Source organism: Vulpes vulpes, chromosome X (assembly GCF_048418805.1).
Source record: "Vulpes vulpes isolate BD-2025 chromosome X, VulVul3, whole genome shotgun sequence".
Classification (NCBI taxonomy): domain Eukaryota; kingdom Metazoa; phylum Chordata; class Mammalia; order Carnivora; family Canidae; genus Vulpes; species Vulpes vulpes.
Genome location: NC_132796.1, coordinates 119,659,107 through 119,677,276, shown reverse-complemented (window position 1 = coordinate 119,677,276; position 18,170 = coordinate 119,659,107). Strand labels below are relative to the sequence as shown.

Below are 18,170 nucleotides of genomic sequence, written 5' to 3'. Positions count from 1 at the left end.
AATATTCCATAGAGGAGGAAAGACTATCCACTGGAAGAAAGACAGTCTCCTCAGTAAATGGTGCTGGGAAAATTGGACATCCACATGCAGAAGAATGAAACTGGACCACTCTCTTTCACCATACACAAAGATAAACTCAAAATGGATGAAAGATCTAAATGTGAGACAAGATTCCATCAAAATCTTAGAGGAGAACGAGGCAACACCCTTTTTGAACTTGGCCACAGTAACTTCTTGCAAGATACATACATGAAGGCAAGAGAAACAAAAGCAAAAATGAACTATTGGGACTTCGTCAAGAAAAGAGGCTTTTGCACAGCAAAGGATACAGTCAACAACTCAAAGACAACCTACAGAATGGGAGAAGATATTTGCTAATGACCTATCACATAAAGGACTAGTTTCCAAGATCTATAAAGAACTTACTTATTAAACTCAACAGGAAAGAAACAAACAATCCAATCATGAAGTGGGCAAAAGACATGAACTGAAATCTCACAGAGGAAGACATAGACATGGACAACAAGCACATGAGAAAATGCTCCCCAATACTGGCCATCCGGGAAATGCAAATCATAACCACAATGACATCCCACCTCACACCAGTGAGAATGGGGAAAATTAACAAGGCAGGAAACAATGCATGTTGGAGAGGATGTGGAGAAAGGGGAACCCTCTTGCACTGTTGGTGGGAATGTGAACTGGTGCAGCCACTCTTCAAAACTGTGTTCAGGTTCCTCAAAGTGGTCCAAATAGAACTACCCTATGACCCAGCAATGGCACTGCTAGGGATTTACCCTAAAGATGCGGATGCAGTGAAACGCCGGAACACCTGCACCCCAATGTTTATAGCAGCAAGGTCCACAGTAGCCAAACCGTGAAAGGAACCTCAATGTCCATAGAAAGATGAATGGAGGGATCACGCCGCCTCCCCGACGCCATCCCCGAAGCTGTCCCCGAAGCCGTCCCTGGAGCGAGCAATTGAGCGAGCGCCGAGGTGTGGGGAAAATGGTAGACAGTTTTTCACTTAATGATGCTTTATCTGGGTCTGGAAACCCAAACACTCAAGGATGGCCTGGTCCATGGGGAAGCCAGCCTGCTGGAGCAGGGGTATACCCAGGGGCCTCCTATCCTGGTGCCTACCGTATCCAGGCACCTCCCAGCGGCTACCCTGGCCCCACAGCACCTGCTTATCCTGGCCCAACAGCACCAGGAGTGCAACCCGGGCAACCGAGTGGGCCTGGGGCCTACCCGCCTCCTGGACAACCAAGCGCTTCGGGAGCCTACCCTGCTGCTGGTCCCTTTGGCATCCCTACTGGACCACTGACTGTGCCTTATGACCTGCCTTTGCCTGGAGGAGACAAGCCTCGCATACTGATAACAATTCTGGGCACCAGTGAAAACAGACTTGCTTTAGATTTCAAGGGAGGGAATGATCTTGCCTTTCACTTTAACCCACGCTTCAATGAAGACAAGAGACTCATTGTTTGCAATACGAAGCTGGATAATATCTGGGGAAAGGAAGAAAGGCAGGCGGCTTTCCCATTCGAAAGTGGTAAACCATTCAAAATACAAGTGCTGGTTGAATCTGACCACTTCCAGGTTGCGGTCAGTGATGCCCATTTGTGGCAGTACAATCATCGGCTGAAAAATCTCCGGGAAATCAGCAAACTGGGAATATCTGGTGACATAGATCTCACCAGTGCTTCATATGCTATGATATAATCTTAAAGGAGAAGATTTAAAAAAAAAAAGAAATCGAATATTCATTTAAACTTACACACGTAGACTTCATGTTTCAACTGAAAATTTTTACCTTTATTCGTCACTATCCTTCTTGTAAATCATCCATTTAATAAACATTCTAAGAGTTAAAAAAAAGAAAGATGAATGGATAAAGAAGCTGTGGTCTGTGTACACAATGGAATATTACTCAGCCATTAGAAATTACAACTACCCACTGTTTGCTTCGACGTGGATGGAACTGCCGGGTATTATGCTGAGTGAAATAAGTCAATCGGAGAAGGACAAACATTATATGGTCTCATTCATTTGGGGACTCTAAAAAAATAGTGAAAGGGAATAAAGGGGAAAGGAGAGAAAATGAGTGGGAAATATAAAAAAGGGAGACAGAGCATTAGAGACTCCTAACTCTGGGAAACGACCTGGGGGGGGTGGTGGAAGGGGAGGTGGGTGAGGGGCGGGGGTGACTGGGTGATGGGCACTGAGAGGGGCACTTGATAGGATGAGCACTGGGTGTTATTCTATATGTTGGCAAATTGAACACCAGCAAAAAATAAATTTACATATAATAAATTAAAAAAATAAAAAAACAATAAAATATTTTTAATTAAAAAAGAATGTATTTACTCATTTGAGGTTCTCAGGGGATGAAATAAATGTCAACTGTTTGATCACTAAGTACACTATGTACTGAGTATGCCTCTCCATGCTCACATGAAACCAGATGTCTTAGTATCAATACGAGAACTTTCGTGGGGTCCTTTGGAGTACTTTATTTTTGCCTCTATAGCTACTGGAAAACTTCCCAAAAGAGGACCTTCTTAGATGTTTGGAACAGAACTTCAGACGCATATACCAACACATGATTTGGCTTAAGGGGAAACTTCTTTATGAACATGTGAAATTGGGCAATTAATTTCTTCCTGTAATGTCAAAGATTGGATAGCGGTGGAGGACTCATTTGTCCCTGTATACATTACTGCAGTTAGAAAAAGAGATTCTGAAAGGGCTTATGTTTGAAAACTTGCAAAACCTTAAAAAAAGGAAGGTTGGTATACAGGGGTCAGAATTGACAGTAAAAAACAAAACAAACAAAACAAAAAACAACCCATGACACCATGCGGAAAGATGGGAGAAAATCATTCCTCTCCTCCTAATGGGATTGTTTTGTTTTGAATGATTCATGGGAGGGATTTCAGTAAGTCAGAAAAATTCATTGAAAGGGCTTATTCCAAATATATTCTGAAACAATGCCATGTTTATTAAATAACGTGTCGAAATGAAGACGGTGTTATGTTATCAAATGTTAAAGAAAAAAGGCCGGTACAAAAAGAGAGGTATAAGAATCAATTATTCAAGTTCTTAGCTCTCAAATATCAAATCAGTGTTCCATATACTCAATGAATACTAAACTTGAAAACGAAGCACTGTGTGGGATTTATCTTTAAAGACAGATGTGAGGGGATCCGAGGGTGCCTCAGGGGTTTAGCGCCTGCCTTCTGCACAGGACATGGTCTGGGGCACCCAGGATGGAGTACCACGTCGGGCTCCGTGCATGGAGCCAGCTTCTCCCTCTACCTTTGTCTCTGCATGAATATCTCTCTCTCTCTCTCTCTCTCTCTCTCTCTCCCTCTCTTTGTGCCAAATAAATAAATAAATAAATAAATAAATAAATAAAATGCTTAAAGAAAAGAAAGATGTGAAATGTTAAGCCCTAAGTAATTAAGTACATGTGCGTATTTGTGAAATATGTTCAATAAATGCTAAGGGCAGGTGCCGTTTAATAGTGAACCAACACCAATTAAATGACATTTTGGTTTGCTTGTGGAAATGGCCCATTCACAAACCCATGTCTCAGCACTGATATTTATATATGTAGTTCTTTTCTCCCAGCGATTGTAGGGAGTTTAATGGATTTTAAAACACAATCTTATCTTTGCTTGCAATCATTTTTATAAGGCAGTAGATAGAGTACGTTTTGTTCTGAAACCATATTGGTATTGGAATTGGCTCAGTAAACTAATGAGTAAATACAAGCAGGTGCACGGATAAGACAGATTTTATATTCTTTAATTTTTTCCCTTTAGGCAAAGCAATGGAGCCTTCTTTCTGTACTTGTGGTTTGAGCCTTTTGGGGCTAATACAGATCCACTGAGGGAAAGCCTAAAATTAAATCATCCTTACTGCTAACAGCTAATTGACAGTGTTAAGTACAAAAAGTCTTCATTACTAACAAAGGGTTGAAAGCTTAATACGTATATAATTGTGGAACTGCTGCTCCTCACAGAGCTTTTTAGGGTTGGGGTTTTAACAGGAAAAGATTATTGCACTTAGCAAGCAAACTATGATAAACAAGGCGTACCAATTTCAACTACAATCTTTAAACTACTACAGTGTGGTTCAGTGCAGCTAACGTCACACTTAATAAAACGTAGCTTCCTGTTCTTTCGTTCCTCAAAGTCGTCAGAACAACAGGGAATGAAGAGACTTCCGAACCATTGCCAGCTCTTGCTGCTGCTGTTTCAAGGAAGGAAATATTGAACATTCACCCGTTATTCGAGTAACTGTCATATACATTTTGGCAAACCAAATACCCCAATGCTCACATCCCTCCTTGGGTCTTAATATTAAAGGACTACTACTACTTACAGCTTCCCTCATAATTTTGTTTTGCAACTTGGCGATTTCTTCCCTGACTTCACTTTGTTCATCAGTAAGAAAGCGTTCATGGTCCTTGTCCAAAGCCTGTGATCTCTAAAACAAGAAGCCTAGTTCAGGTATAAAGCACCACTTTTCATCTCATGCTGCAAACATGTACAATCAAATTTCAGGCGGCGCCTGGGTGGCTTAGTAGGTTAAGAGTCTGCCTTCAACTCAGGTCTTGATTTCCGGGTCCCGGGATCGAGCCCCGCGTCAGGCTCTCTGCTCAGCGGGGAGTCTCCTTCTCCCTCCCCCTCTGCTTCTCCCCCTGCATGTGCCCTCTCTCAAACAAATACCTAAGATATTTTTTTAAATTCAGTTAGATTTCAAAGGTAACAACCCTTAATATTCAAGGGATGCTCATTAATTTTTCCAAACAAAACACTGTACGTGATACATGGTGATTAGAATGCCCACTTAAGAAATTTTTAAAATGTTGTGTTTGAGTCAAATATTATTATTATAGAGGCACGACAGTAGTACACTTGGCTCCAAACAATGCGTTAATAGACAGTTAAGGTCAAGGTGGTGGAAAAACAGATAAAGACCGAACCAGAGAGTATTATGCTGAGTGATAGTCAATCGGAGAAGGACAAACATTATATGGTCTCATTGATTTGGGGAATATAAATAATAGTGAAAGGGAATAGAGGGGAAGGGAGAGGAAATGGGTAGGAAATAGCAGAAAGGGAGACAGAACATGGAAGACTCCTAAATCTGGGAAAAGAACTAGAGTTGGTGGAAGGGGAGGAGGACAGGGGGTGGGGGTGACTGGGTGGTGGGAACTGAGGGGGGCACTTGTCGGGATGAGCACTGGGTGTTATTCTGTATGTTGGCAAGTTGAACACCAATAAAAAATAAATTTATTATTACAAAAAATAAAGACGTTTCTTATCCTGGAAAAAAAAGAAAAGACTGACCTTCCCACAGAATGAAAATCCATAAACTTACAACACTCTAAGGAACTGCCTAAACACCAGGGAACCCTGCACTTATAATGACTAATAATCAGTCTAAGAGATTCCATTGGAGGGAATGAAATGATCTGTAACACGGCCTCTTAAGTCATGAAAAACAAACATGGTCTAATCTTTACTGTTCACTTAATGAGTCGCAATCTAGTGCATCCTACGTAAAAGGTACCGTTAGGTGCCATGGACTAAATTGAAAATGAATGCCTCCTGCACCCCGATTTCTATAGCAGCAATGTCCACAATAGCCAAACTGTGGAAAGAGCCTCGGTGTCCATCGAAAGATGAGTGGATAAATAAGATGTAGTTTATGTATACAATGGAATATTACTCAGCCATTAGAAACGACAAATACCCATCATTTGCTTCGACGTGGAGGGAACTAGAGGGTATTATGCTGAGTGAGATAAGTCAATCGGAGAAGGACAAACATTATATGGTCTCACTAATTTGGGGAATATAAAAAATAGTGAAAGGGAATAAAGGGGGAAAGGAGAGAAAATGAGTGGGAAATATCAGAAAGGGAGACAGAGCATGAGAGACTGCTAACTCTGGGAAACAAACTAGGGGTGGTGGAAGGGGAGGTGGGCGCGGGGTGGGGGTGACTGGGTGATGGGCACTGAGGGGGGCACTTGATGGGATGAGCACTGGGTGTTATTCTATATGTTGGCAAATTGAACACCAATAAAAAATAAATGTATATAAAAATAGAAAATGAATGCACGGTCTCTTCCTCCCTTATTCCAGGGAGAATGAAAAACACGTAAGTTAAAACCCACACAAAAACTTTGTAACGATTAAGGAAATACCCCTTGCCATGACTGTGTGCTGGAAGATAAGATTGACTCTGCGTTAGTTGGCGAAAGAATAGGATTTCAGTAGATAAAGGGAAGAAGGAATTGAAAGTATTCCAGAAACAAGGAAGTAAAGGTGAGTTAGTTCAGAGAGAGCAACCAATCTGGAGGGGTGGGAAGAAAGGAGGAATGTCCACATAAAACCAGGGAGTTCTGTTACTGGGCAGGGACAGACGCTGAATACCTGAGGTTTTGACATGAGAAGCTAATGACAGGTTTTCAGGTGGGAAGATCATGTTGCGGAACTGTAAAGGATGGACTGGAGAAGAGAGCCCTCAGGTAAGCATTTACTCGGAGGAGCAAGGAATGGTGAGATCCCGAACTAGGGCAGTAGCAGTGGGAATTCAAAGAAAGAAACAGTTGCAGAAAGGTTGCAGAAAAAGGTACAGATGCAGAGGTAAATGGCGCACGCGGGCACACAAACACACACGCACACACAAACACACACACACACACACACACACACACACAGCGCCCATAGGCACACCAAGAAAAAAGAAGGGGAATGTGCAGGATTCCATCACTTCCTAAAGAAATCTCTGCCTGAGGAAGAGGTATGTGTCACTGAGAACAATTTGCTGATGTGCAAATATCACACCAGATCATTCTCAATTCACAAACGGTTAGTCTTCCTCTGGCCTTTTCATTATTTATGATATACATTCTCTTACACCTTTCCTTATGATATTTTTAAACTTTTTAAAAATTTTGTTTATTTATTCAAGAGAGACAGAAAGGGAGACACAGAGAGAGAGGCAGAGACACAGGCAAAGGGAGAAGCAGGCTCCACGCAGGAAGCCCAACACGGGACTCGATTCTGGGACTCAAGATCACGCCCCGGGCTGAAGGCAGGCTCTTAACCGCTGAGCCACCCAGGGATCCCTTAAGTCTGTGTATAAAGTCACTATTCCTCTAGTATTCCAAAAGCAAATGTGCCACAAAATACTCACGTAACACATTTGAATATAAAAATCAGGATCCATCAATTACAACTGCCTACTCGTATTTAACAGAAACCATCAATACAAGGAAAAGACACGTAGAAGTGATTCACAGAATTCCTAGTTTCCACTATATGTTTATTGCTGATCTCAAAACTGATGATCGAACCAAAAAATCATGCTCGAAGTGTTAATAAAGTACCAGTATTCTTCACGATACGTGTATTTCTAGGTAAAATTCCCACGTTGCCATTCCCTGTTTTAAACGACTCCCATCTGGTACACTTGGGATATTTTTTTTTTAGTATTTCTGTATTTTTTTCCATTTTACAGTCAAGATCTTTAAATCCTCAAAATGGTGGAAAAAAAGTTCAAGATCTCAATATCACACATAATCTAAGTTACAAAAATAAGAGTTAGATGTGTGTTGTAATAAATAGTGTGAAATCAAAGAAAAAATAAAAAAACGACTCCCATAAAAGTATTAATTAATGCTAAATATAAGAAAATGCATTTCCCAATTATGCTAAATCCAAAGCAGTGAGGTCCTCCTGGAAATTGGTTGAAAATTTAAATATACAACCTAAATGGTTTTCCACAGACTCAGACTCAGAAAGAAACTATCTTCTACTTTTATATCCATATTATGGTTTTTTTCAAGATTTGTTCATTTATTTGAGACACGCACAGCACACGTGCAAGGGGGCAGGGGGCCAGAGGGAGAGAATCTTGAAACGGACTCCCTATTGAGAAGGGAGCCCCAGCGGGGCTCCATCCCACAACCCATGGGATCAGGACCCACGACCTGATCCAAAACCAGGAGTTGGTCGTTCAAGCGACTGAGCCACCCAGGCACCCCTACGTCTTGTGTTTTCTAAGAGCGTTTTGTGTTGCCAAATACCACAGACCTTTAAGAATTCTTTGTATACGTTTCTTAATTTTTCCAGCCTCTGGTTCTGAACAATTCTAGCTTGTTGCAGAATCTTTTGTTGCTCTTGAAACATACCCTAGGAACATTAAAGGAAAAGGTGACAAAATGTGGGTCACATTTAGTATTCAGAGAACATAATTACACATCAGGTTGAAAAGGAATATTCCTTAAATCGATACCTGTCAGCATTTCCTGTTTTAACAACTTTTGCGACCAAGCACCACCCATATACAGAAACAATACACGATGACCCTACCCAGTAGCCATTAAGTGGGAAATTGTCTTCCTCACCGATATTGAAGACATGTATTAATTCTGGACTTCAAAGTCCACAAATGGCCCTTTCAATAATCTGTTTACCACAAGTAGGCAAAGACTCTATACAATAATCCTTCCTAACAGTAGTCACAGAGGAGAGATTCCTTCTTACCAACGTTCAAAACATGTGTTAATTCTTGGTGTTTTCAGGACGCATACAGACTATCCTAGCCTCTCCGTTCCTTGACCTGCTCTCCAACAATAATTCTGTCCTCTTCCCTACTTTAGTCACTTACGTAGTCAGACCCGGGACTCCCAATAACTGCAACGTCTACGTAAGATTAATTAGAGCAAAGACTTGCATAGCAGCTCTGTGTCAGGTACTGTTCGTAACCATTTCAAATAGACTTATTACATACGATCTCATTCAACCCTCAAAACAACTCTATGAGGCAGATACTCTTACCAGGCCTCCTTTCCTAGCTGAGGAACCTGAGTGAGACATAATTTGTCCCTGATGTCAAAGTACTGGTCAACCAGGATTGGATTAAAAACACAAAAAAGCAAAAAATGTTCCGAGGCCCAGGCTCCTGACCACTGTGCTATGCTGTTTCTCCACCCTGCCCCCCCCCCCAACATTCTACCTTTACCTCCCTGTTTGTTGTTCTCTCCCTTTCTTACTACGGTTCAGAACTCTTTCAGGATTAATATCCCATGATCCAAGGAGTGTTCCTTGTCCCCAGTCCCCATTCTCCTAGTCTCCCTTTTCTTCCTTCTTGGCTTAAATTCCATGGTCAATCGTCATACCTCTGCACTTGCACGTGTGCCTTGCCCCCTTTCCACTCTGTCAATCTGTGTGGCCGTACCCCAACCCTGGAGGATCCAGCTCTCTAGCCACTCTGCCACAACCGTGCAGTGTGGTCTCACTTTAAATTCATGATCACTATGACAGTAATCAAAGCCAGACCCATAATGCTGCTTGGCAATGATATTTCCCTAGTGCATTCGCTGGCTCGCTCTCAGGAAACAATTCCGGGACTTCCTCTTTGCCCCCCGAAGGCAGCGCCTCCTCCACCACTCTAACTCTTAGCTGGTGACCTTCCTGTATCACTAAATAGAAGCCATCCAAATAGAACATTCGGCCTCCCACCACTACTCATCTGGGCTATCTTCTACCCTCCCTTACCCATCTGGGCTCACGGACTCTACATTCTCTCCTGTGTTTTTGCATGACCTCTTGCTACCTGAGACTTTGATACAGTAAAGAAATCAATGGAATAGATAAATTTTAAAGCCAAGGCTGATACCAACAGCTAGTTTTGCTTCCTGTTCCTGGGCTCTCCTCATGTCGGTATCCCACTTCTGAAAGAGAGTCAGAAACTGCTGAGAGTATTTGAAATGAAGATTCTGCCTGTAAAACATGATAACGAGCACCGTCACACTCCACAAAGAGATGACAAAATTAACCATTTTGCAGGAATACCGTAACAGCACAGTGTAGTCTCACGGGAAACAGAAAGGGCACACGAACAATTGACTCTTATTACCAACAGTATTGTTCCTAAGCGACCAATACAGAAGCCTTCTCACATGCCTTGACTGTTCAACACTAACGAGGGTTTACCATAAAATCAATTTTCCAAGCAGCTTACTTTTCATTTCTTCTTCCTACAGAACCTCTACGTTCAGATGCGGTAAGTAGATGCAATGAGGATGTTTTATCGAAGATTCCCGAACAGGAATATTTCACTTAAACAGTTCCCCTCTTTGGCACAATAATGATTTTTAAGAAAGAACAGTGAACACAACTTAGCTACAATGCGCAAATTCATTATGATATAAAGTTAACCTTTTCTACGTGACGGAATACAGTTAACTGTCACCGGGATAACGCTGTAAGACGTTTACCCAAGGTTCGGCTAGATTAGGTCTAGAATGACTATGAATTAAAAGAAAACTATATAGGAAGAAAACTCCTACACAAGAGAACTCAATTGTGCTTTGAAAGGGGGGTAGGAAAGGTCACCTTACTGGCTCCTGGAATTAAACCTCAATGCTGATAAGGAGTGAGGTTAAGAGAATTTACCTGCTTAGAAAACAATGCAGCAAAATCTCTTTTCCACTGGAAAACTCAATACAATAGCATCTGCCTTCCGTTATTTGCACCAAGGAATACTAACAAATGATACGAGCGTCCTTGTGGCTTAAAAACAACAACCTCACCTTTGTTCTTGCTGTATTTTCCAACCCTGCTCAATTTTTTCGTTAGTGCTTTTCAGAGAAGCTTTTGCATTTGCTTCAAACATTTTTCTTTTTGCAAGAAGAGCCTGTTTAATGCCACCTGTGTAGAACACAGATACTCATTGAAATTTCAAGCCGAAAATTATTTGGTTTTCATATATACGATTCGATTGAGGTAAATGTTGCCTCCGCAATAAGCAAAGACGCTTCAAATCTGTAATGCAGGTATCGTAAATGTCCGATCAATATGTCGTATACCTTTGAACTAATGTCATGTTGTGTGTGCCAATGATGCTCCAAAAAAAAAAAAAAAGTAAAATAAAATCTATAACACAGGCATCGTTTGAAAAAGCCAGATTTGCTCACTAGTTTCCGTAAAGTCTTTGCAGTACTAGTATCCTGATTCTCATTACTCTAACAGCGGGTTCAGAGATAAGGAAAGGGGGATAATGATCAAAAGACTTTCCATTGTCAAAATGCGTATAAAGAATCTCAAAGACAGACTTTAATGTCCTTGTGAGAAGACAGGTAAAAGGCAAACTTTTCTGAATTTACAAAAATCCTGCAACTCATGGGACATGTTTAGATGGATTACCATTAGGATGCATTATATAAAACATCACAAAAGCATTTTCTTAAAAACGACCCCCAAAAGGAGAAAAATCATTATATCGCACATTAAAGAATCATCTTTCAAGCGATCTAGTGAGTGATGCTTTTAACTGTGCTTAACTAAAAGAGAGCAAGGCTGTGACTGTAAGAACTCTAGCTGGAATAAATGAGTTCAGAAACACTTTTAAAATATTTTCACGGGGAAGCCCTGGTGGTTCAGTGGTTCAGTGCAGCCTTCAGTCCAGGGCCTGATCCTGGAGACCCGGGATCGAGTCCCATGTCGGGCTCCCTGCATGGAACCTGCTTCTCCCTCTGCCTGTGTCTCTGCCTCTCTCTCTCTCTCTCTCTCTCTCTCTCTCTCTTTCTCTGTGTGTGTGTGTGTGTGTGTGTCTATCATGAATAAATAAAATCTTTAAAAAAATAATAAATAAAATATTTTCACGGAGCTTTTTCCGTAGCACTTTCATCCATTAAGTGCTGCATTTCACCGAACCTTAAAACTTCAAATAAAGCTTTGCAAATCGCATGATTTGACTTTTTGGATCTACAATCGATAGTTACTTTTCAGCAGTCATGAAGGATCTGCAGTCTGATAAAACTATTTTACACACCCGGAATCCCTCTACAGTAAGAAGTTTATTAGACAGCTCACAAAGCAAGCCCTTTGTCGCCACCAAATAGAGCAAAGCTATCAAAACATCCTTGCTTGTAAGGGCGATCCTTATCGAAGAGCCACAGATTGACTTGGGACTCTTTGCTAAGTGTCCTGCCCTGTAGTGCAGATGGTGTGACTGACCTCTGACCAAACAAGAAAAAGCTTAGGAGGTTGGATATGACATTTCTCAGCAGCTACGGGAGTTCTCTAGTTTGCACCTATATGGCTTATTAATGAAAAATGATGATAAAGAGGGTGCTTTGTTTTATTTTTTGTTTTTTTGGTTGGTTTTGTTTGATTGATTGATTTTGGCAGGATTCAGTTTGTGCTGCTACTCCAAAGAACAGAGCACTGGAAAGTTATGGAAAGTAAGTAAATCAAGAAAAATTAAATCCGACACAAAAACCTGATATGCCACCTAATCTGTGCACGCCAAAGGAGGTACGAAGTTCGCTCCGCCACCTAATCTGTGCACGCCAAAGGAGGTAGAAGTTTGCTCCGACCACTCGCTGGCAGAGTACGTTGACGTACGCGTGCATAAAATAATGGCGTCACTCTTACCTCATCTCGGTGAGTACCATTTTTACCTTTCCAGATCAACAACGGAAAAGGTCAGCATAGAAAGTGGCAAAGTTGAATCACACTAAATACTTGTGTAATATCCTACATATGAGAACAAGGCATGAAAATCAGTCTTGCAGGCCACTCATTAACATTTCCACCTGTAAAAGCTGTCGGATCTAAAGCTTTCCTTTTCCCTGCAGACAGCACTTATGCATACCTCCAAGTCCTTGCAGCATCTTCTGTATTTCGTTTCTGTGAAGAAGTTAGAGCAAACGTTACTGAGGAAAGGTAAACCCAGGTCGTATTTGTTTTGGAAACAATGTCTCATTCTAGGATTTTACAGAGAATTACGGGCAGGCAAGCCGAGTTGACTTGATGTGGCAAGGGAAAATACTGTAAACACGTTACCCCACGTCTTCCTCACGCGGTCCGGGAGAAGCCCTCTTTCGCCCATGTTTATCGGCTACTGGATTGTTTCCTGCGTTGAAATAAAAGTGGAGAACATTTTTTTAGTAACACATTTATGTTTTATTGGTGTTCAATTTGCCAACATACAGAACAACACCCAGTGCTCGTCCCGTCAAGTGCACCCCCTCAGAGCCCGCCGCGCAGTCACCCCCAACCCCCGGCCTCCTCCCCTTCCAACACCCCTAGTTCGTTTCCCATAGCAAGGAGTCAGAAACCATTCTTAAGGGAAGGGTGGCCTTTCGATCAGTTTTCGAGGGGGCAATATCGTCACCGTGCGGGCTGCGAGGCCTCTGGCAAACCAACAGCCTTTCAAGGCAGAGCTAGGAAAGGCTGCGTGTCTGTGCAAGGGCAGAGGAAAGGAGATCGGGGCCCAGGACCACACCACGCGGCGGAGAAGGTGTTCCCGGCCTTTGGCGCGCTTAAACGCCAGAGAACAGCCCCCGGCACGTGGGAGGTATTTGGGAAAGAAGGCCTGCAGGGCGCAGGGTGGGGTTGGGGTGGGGGCGCGGGGTGGGGTCGGGGTGGGGGGTGGGGTGGCGGCGCGGCAGAAGAGCTGCGTGCGATCTCCACCTCTGGAATCCTGGTTTGGGACAGGAGGATCCAGTGGGCAACCTGCGGCAGGTGAAACTGCGCTGGCGCGCACACACACGTGCGGGGGCGCGCACGCTGGAGGGCCGTACTGTTGACCGGGCGAAGGACTGGGAGGCAGACGCCTGCCCCGCGTGCGGTCATCTCCGAGCGAGCGCTGTGTCCGCAAAGTGTGGGGCAGACAGTACCTTCCGCAGCAGCAGCAGCCTCTGGCCCACTCAGCTCTCCGCTCCCTCCTCTGCCCGAATCACAGGCTGCCACTCTCTGGGGCTCCGCAGGGGCTTTCCTCCCCAGGCGCTTCCTGCCAACCCGAGGCATCCGCACAGGTGTCTGTCCTCCGAGGTGTCTGTGTGTCCTCCGAGTTGTCCCTCACCTTGTGAGCCCGAGCAGGCGACCGACCGAGAAATGGGGACACGGTCAGCGAGCGTCGGCAGGCAGGGGGGCCTCTGCACAGACCGGGCTGCGCGTGTCCTCGTGTGTCTGGCCGGGCCAGGAGGGAGCAAGGAGGATGCGGCCGGCGCAGCCCCGCCTCCCCCGCCCCCCCCCAAGACGGCGACCCGGGGCACGTCAGCTGCCCCGGGCCATCTGCGTGCCGGGCCCTTCCGCCACACTCTTGCGCTTACGTTGGGCCAGAGGCCGGCCCGGCCCCCGAGGTCCCTCCCCGCAGGGCTGTGCTGGCCTGGAGACCCGACCGTGGCCGGGTCGAAACCCCGCGTCCCCTCGGGATGCACGGGGAATAAGCCGTTCTGCACCCGTCGGCGGACAGTCAGGTGGAGGGGGCTCCTCGACGGGCCATCTGGACCCCCAGGACGAGCCGTGGCCCCGCCCCCGGGGGCCAAGATGTCGGGCCGGGCGGTGTGGCCGGAGGGCCAGGCGCAGACGGCCCCTCCTCACCAGGTGTCACCCTCCCGGGCCATGAGGGCCGTCGCTCCCGCTCCCCGCCCTGCCAGCTCTGCGCTCAGGGGCCTGGTCGTATCCCGTCGGAGCCCCGGAGGACCCCGTGGGGACGTCACCTCAGAGGTCAGCCCCGCCGCCCCCGTGGCCGCCCCCGTGGCCGCCCCACGCCCTGGTCCCGGACGTTCCAGGATACCCCCCCCCACGGCCACCCAGTGCCACCGGGTCCGCCTGCCTGCCTGGCGGGGCCTCCCAGGGGGTCGCTACGCCCGACCCCCGGCCCGGCCCCCGTTTGTCTTGACCCTTCCTCTGTCCCGCAGTGCGTATGCCCCAGCGCTAGCCCCAACCCCTCTGTCTTGCCCCTCGGTCCTGCGACCCTCCGTCCCTAGGGCCCCCCCCGCCCCGCCCCACCCCTGTCTCCGTCGGTCCTCCCTGCGTCCCTCGTCCCTCCGTCCCTCCGCCCCACCCCCATCCCCATCGCCTGTGTCTTGCCCCTCCCTCCGCCCCTTCCATCGCCATCGCCATCGCCATCGCCATCGCCATCCCCCACCTCTCTCAGGCCTCCACGCACACAACGACCTCCACAGCACGTCCTCCGCGACGACGCTCCTCTGAGGGCCTCGCGACTGACTGGGAGGAGCCAGTCAGCCTCGCCTGCGCGGGAGCGACGCCGAGCGGCTGGCCCAGTGCGCATGCGCACGCGCACGCGGGAGGCGGGGCCTCGCCAGAGACACGCCCCTCGGGCCCCCTGCCCTCCAGGCGCCGGGGCCTGCGGGCCCTGAGGATCGAGGGTCGAGGTTCGAGGGTCGAGATTCGAGGGTCGAGGGTCGAGATTGGAGGGTCGAGTGTCGAGGGAGGTCGAGGTACGGGGCTCACGTGGCGAGGGCCGAGCGTCTTGGGTCAGGACCCAGGGTGGCGCGTCGAGGGCCGCGGGCCGACGGCCGAGGGCCGAGGGCCGAGGGTCGAGCCCCGGGGCCCAGGCTGCGCGGTTCCGGTTCTGCAGCCCGAGGACGTTTCATCTTCCTGGGAAATCACTAAAGGGTACTGGGTTGTGGAGCAGGTGGCCGCTCAAGCCTCCACCTTGCCGACCTGAGGCGGAAGGCTTTTCGCAGGTCCTCGTCGGGCTCCTGGCGGGGCCCTTTCCACCCAGTGCTTCCGCTTCCCGGAGGAACAGCCGTCTCCCCGAGGGTCCTGTGCAAACGACCCCCTGCGTTGTCTCGGCTCCGCTCTTGGGTTGGCGGTTGGGGGGTTGCCTTTGGTGCTGTTTCGCAGACCCCTGCGCGTGTCCTTCCCTGTGCTGGCCTCCCGCTGGCTTGCCTGGCTAGGAGGGCTGGACTCCTGTCAGCGGCCTGCCTGACGTCGGTGGTTGCGCCGCGTCCTTTTCCACCCAGCGTTGTGCCCTAACAGGGTCTGTGCTATTCCGTGGAGCCCCAGGAGTAGGCCTGGAAGCGGTCCCCTTCCCCCTGGGAGCACACGCCCCCGGGGAACCGCTCCGTGGACGCGGTCCCCTTCCCCTGGGAGCACACGCCCCCGGGGAACCGCTCCTCAATGCCGTCGCCCCATTGCTTCTCCGTCCACATGCCCTTATTTCCACTGCAGCGCCCTGGAGGGCAGCGATGCTACGAAGAATCTCACGTCTGCCGAACGTGCCATTACGCTCTGTGGGGTTTAAATGAGCCCAAGAGAAATACGTAGAGATAAACGAGCCCAAGGCTTCAGAGGACTGGATGACCTGTTCACAGTCCTACCAGCAGTGCACAGTGGTTCCCCTTTCTCCACATCATGCCAACTCCGGTTAGTCCCAGTTGCTTGCTTTAGGCTTTCGTTTTGTTGTTGCCTTGAGTTTCTCTGTTTGAAAACAGGCATCCTACAGAGTGTGAAGTGCTTGCTGCTTGCCGTGCTCACTTTTCATTCCACTGGTGATTAGTCACGTAGACCATCTTTTCAAGTGCCTACGGGTCGGGGCCACGGGTACCCTTTCTCTGCACATATGTCCATTGAGGTGCTTTGCCAATTTTTAATAAGGTATTTTTCTTTTTCGGGTGCGTGCTGGTCTTTCTTTCTTTCTTTCTTTCTTTCTTTCTTTCTTTCTGTCTTTCTTTCTGTCTTTCTTTCTTTCTTTCTCTTTTTCTTTCTTTCTTTCTTTCTTTCTTTCTTTCTTTTCTTCTTTCTTTCTTTCTTTCTTTCTCTCTTTCTTTCTTTCTTTCCTTCTTTCTTTCTTTCTCTGTCTCTTTCTTTCTTTCTTTCTTTCTTTCATTCTTTCTTTCTTTCTTCTTTCTTTTTTCCTCTGCACCACGGGTGAGTTGTAGGACCTCCTTACCGGTTCAGGATTTTAATCCCTTACCTGATCGGTCATTTGCAATGATCTTTATCCATTCCTCAGGTTGCCTGCCTGGCCTGTTGATAATGTCCGTTGATGCGCAAAGCGTCTAAACTGTGACGTTTCCGATTTACCCAGGTGATTCCTGGCCTCCTGGGCCTTTTAAGATGAAGCTGCCTGTACTCCAAGGTCAAAAATGTTTCCTCAAAATTGACTTAAGGCCTTATTTTGTATCTTTTAGTCTTTGCTCACGTGAAATTGGTTTTTGTGCTTCCTGTCCGGTCGTCATCTAATTGCTTCTGCTCCCCCCCCCCCAGGGAAAAAAATCACCATACCGTCCCCATTTTTCTGAAGGGTGCACACTTTCGCCACTATCAGCTGTGCCCAGTCACATGTCAAGGTTTGCTATGTCCCCGATTCTGGTTCTCTGTCCCGTCCCACCACTCATTTCGTTTATCCTGTGCCAAAAGCCACAGCCTGTGGTAGAATGAACACTCCTAAGTCGGGGCCGCCTGGGCGGCTCAGCGGTTTAGCACCCCCTCAGCCCGGGGCCTCATCCTGGAGACCCAGGATGGAGTCCCACGTAGGGCTCCCTGCCTGGAGCCTGGTTCTCCAACTCCGCCTGTGTCTCTGCCTCGCTTTCTCTCTGCAACTCTCAGGAAGAAATAAATAAATAAATAATCTCTAAAGAGTAAAAACAAATATTCTAAGTCAGGCCGAACTCTGAGTCCTCCGGTATTAACGTTACACTCTGATGACTCAGATCCTTCCGTGATTCCTGACAGCCTCCACACGAGGGTCGACCCTACATACGAGGATCCTTAGCACCTCGTCTCCTTTGACTTCCCCTTTATCCTCCCCATCCTGAGCTTCTTGCCACTCCCCGAAGCACACCCTGGCTGTTGCCTGCCACTGCACCCTTGAATGAGCTCAACCAACCTCTCTGCCGAGACCCTTGGCTGTCACTCCTTCCTTTGCCTGTTGCTGTGACTTGTGCCACCTCACTCCTCTCACTGCACTGTAATCCAGTCCTCTGTGTGCTAAGAGGACCGTATTCCTGTGCCTGGCATTGACCGTGCAGGAAGCCTGTATCATTCTGCCAAGCAGATTTAGAACTCACCATTCGTATTGGACACTGTTTGCCCATGAATACAGACAACATTTCAGCGAGCTATGCGGTCCTGGCCTGAAGGGATACATACCCGTGACTCATTGGATGATCTTAATATCCCTCTGGAAGGTGAATTGGTGCAAGGCCCGTGTATAAGTTAAGAGGACCATGGTCAGAGACTACAGATGCTTACCCAAGTTTGCAGAGCCACACAGTGGAGCAAGGGCCAGACCTTCGGTACTTTTTTTTAAAATAATAAATTTATTTTTTATTGGTGTTCCATTTGCCAACATAGAGAATAGCACCCAGTGCTCATCCC

General features: G+C 46.8%; 1 protein-coding gene, 1 long non-coding RNA gene and 1 pseudogene across 2 annotated transcripts; 2 read left to right on the top strand and 1 right to left on the bottom strand.

The window, feature by feature from the left end:
- Positions 1–989: 989 nt before the first annotated feature.
- LOC140596038 (galectin-3 pseudogene) lies at positions 990–1,735 on the top strand (annotated as a pseudogene).
- A 2,012-nt stretch (positions 1,736–3,747) lies between these two features.
- Positions 3,748–16,306, bottom strand: LOC140596088 (synaptonemal complex protein 3-like). The gene is made up of 10 exons (XM_072743480.1): positions 15,960–16,306; positions 14,971–15,910; positions 13,715–13,899; positions 12,879–12,948; positions 12,688–12,722; positions 10,622–10,739; positions 9,710–9,809; positions 8,118–8,216; positions 4,393–4,497; positions 3,748–4,260 (listed from the first exon to the last, which is right to left on the bottom strand). Exons 3-10 carry the CDS (start codon positions 13,842–13,844, stop codon positions 4,207–4,209), a joined length of 711 nt encoding a protein of 236 aa, XP_072599581.1. The 5' UTR covers positions 13,845–13,899; positions 14,971–15,910; positions 15,960–16,306; the 3' UTR covers positions 3,748–4,206.
- On the top strand, positions 6,458–13,041 carry LOC140596096 (uncharacterized). The gene is made up of 3 exons (XR_011998129.1): positions 6,458–6,547; positions 12,222–12,476; positions 12,804–13,041. It is a non-coding gene; the product is annotated as an uncharacterized lncRNA (long non-coding RNA).
- Positions 16,307–18,170: the final 1,864 nt, after the last annotated feature.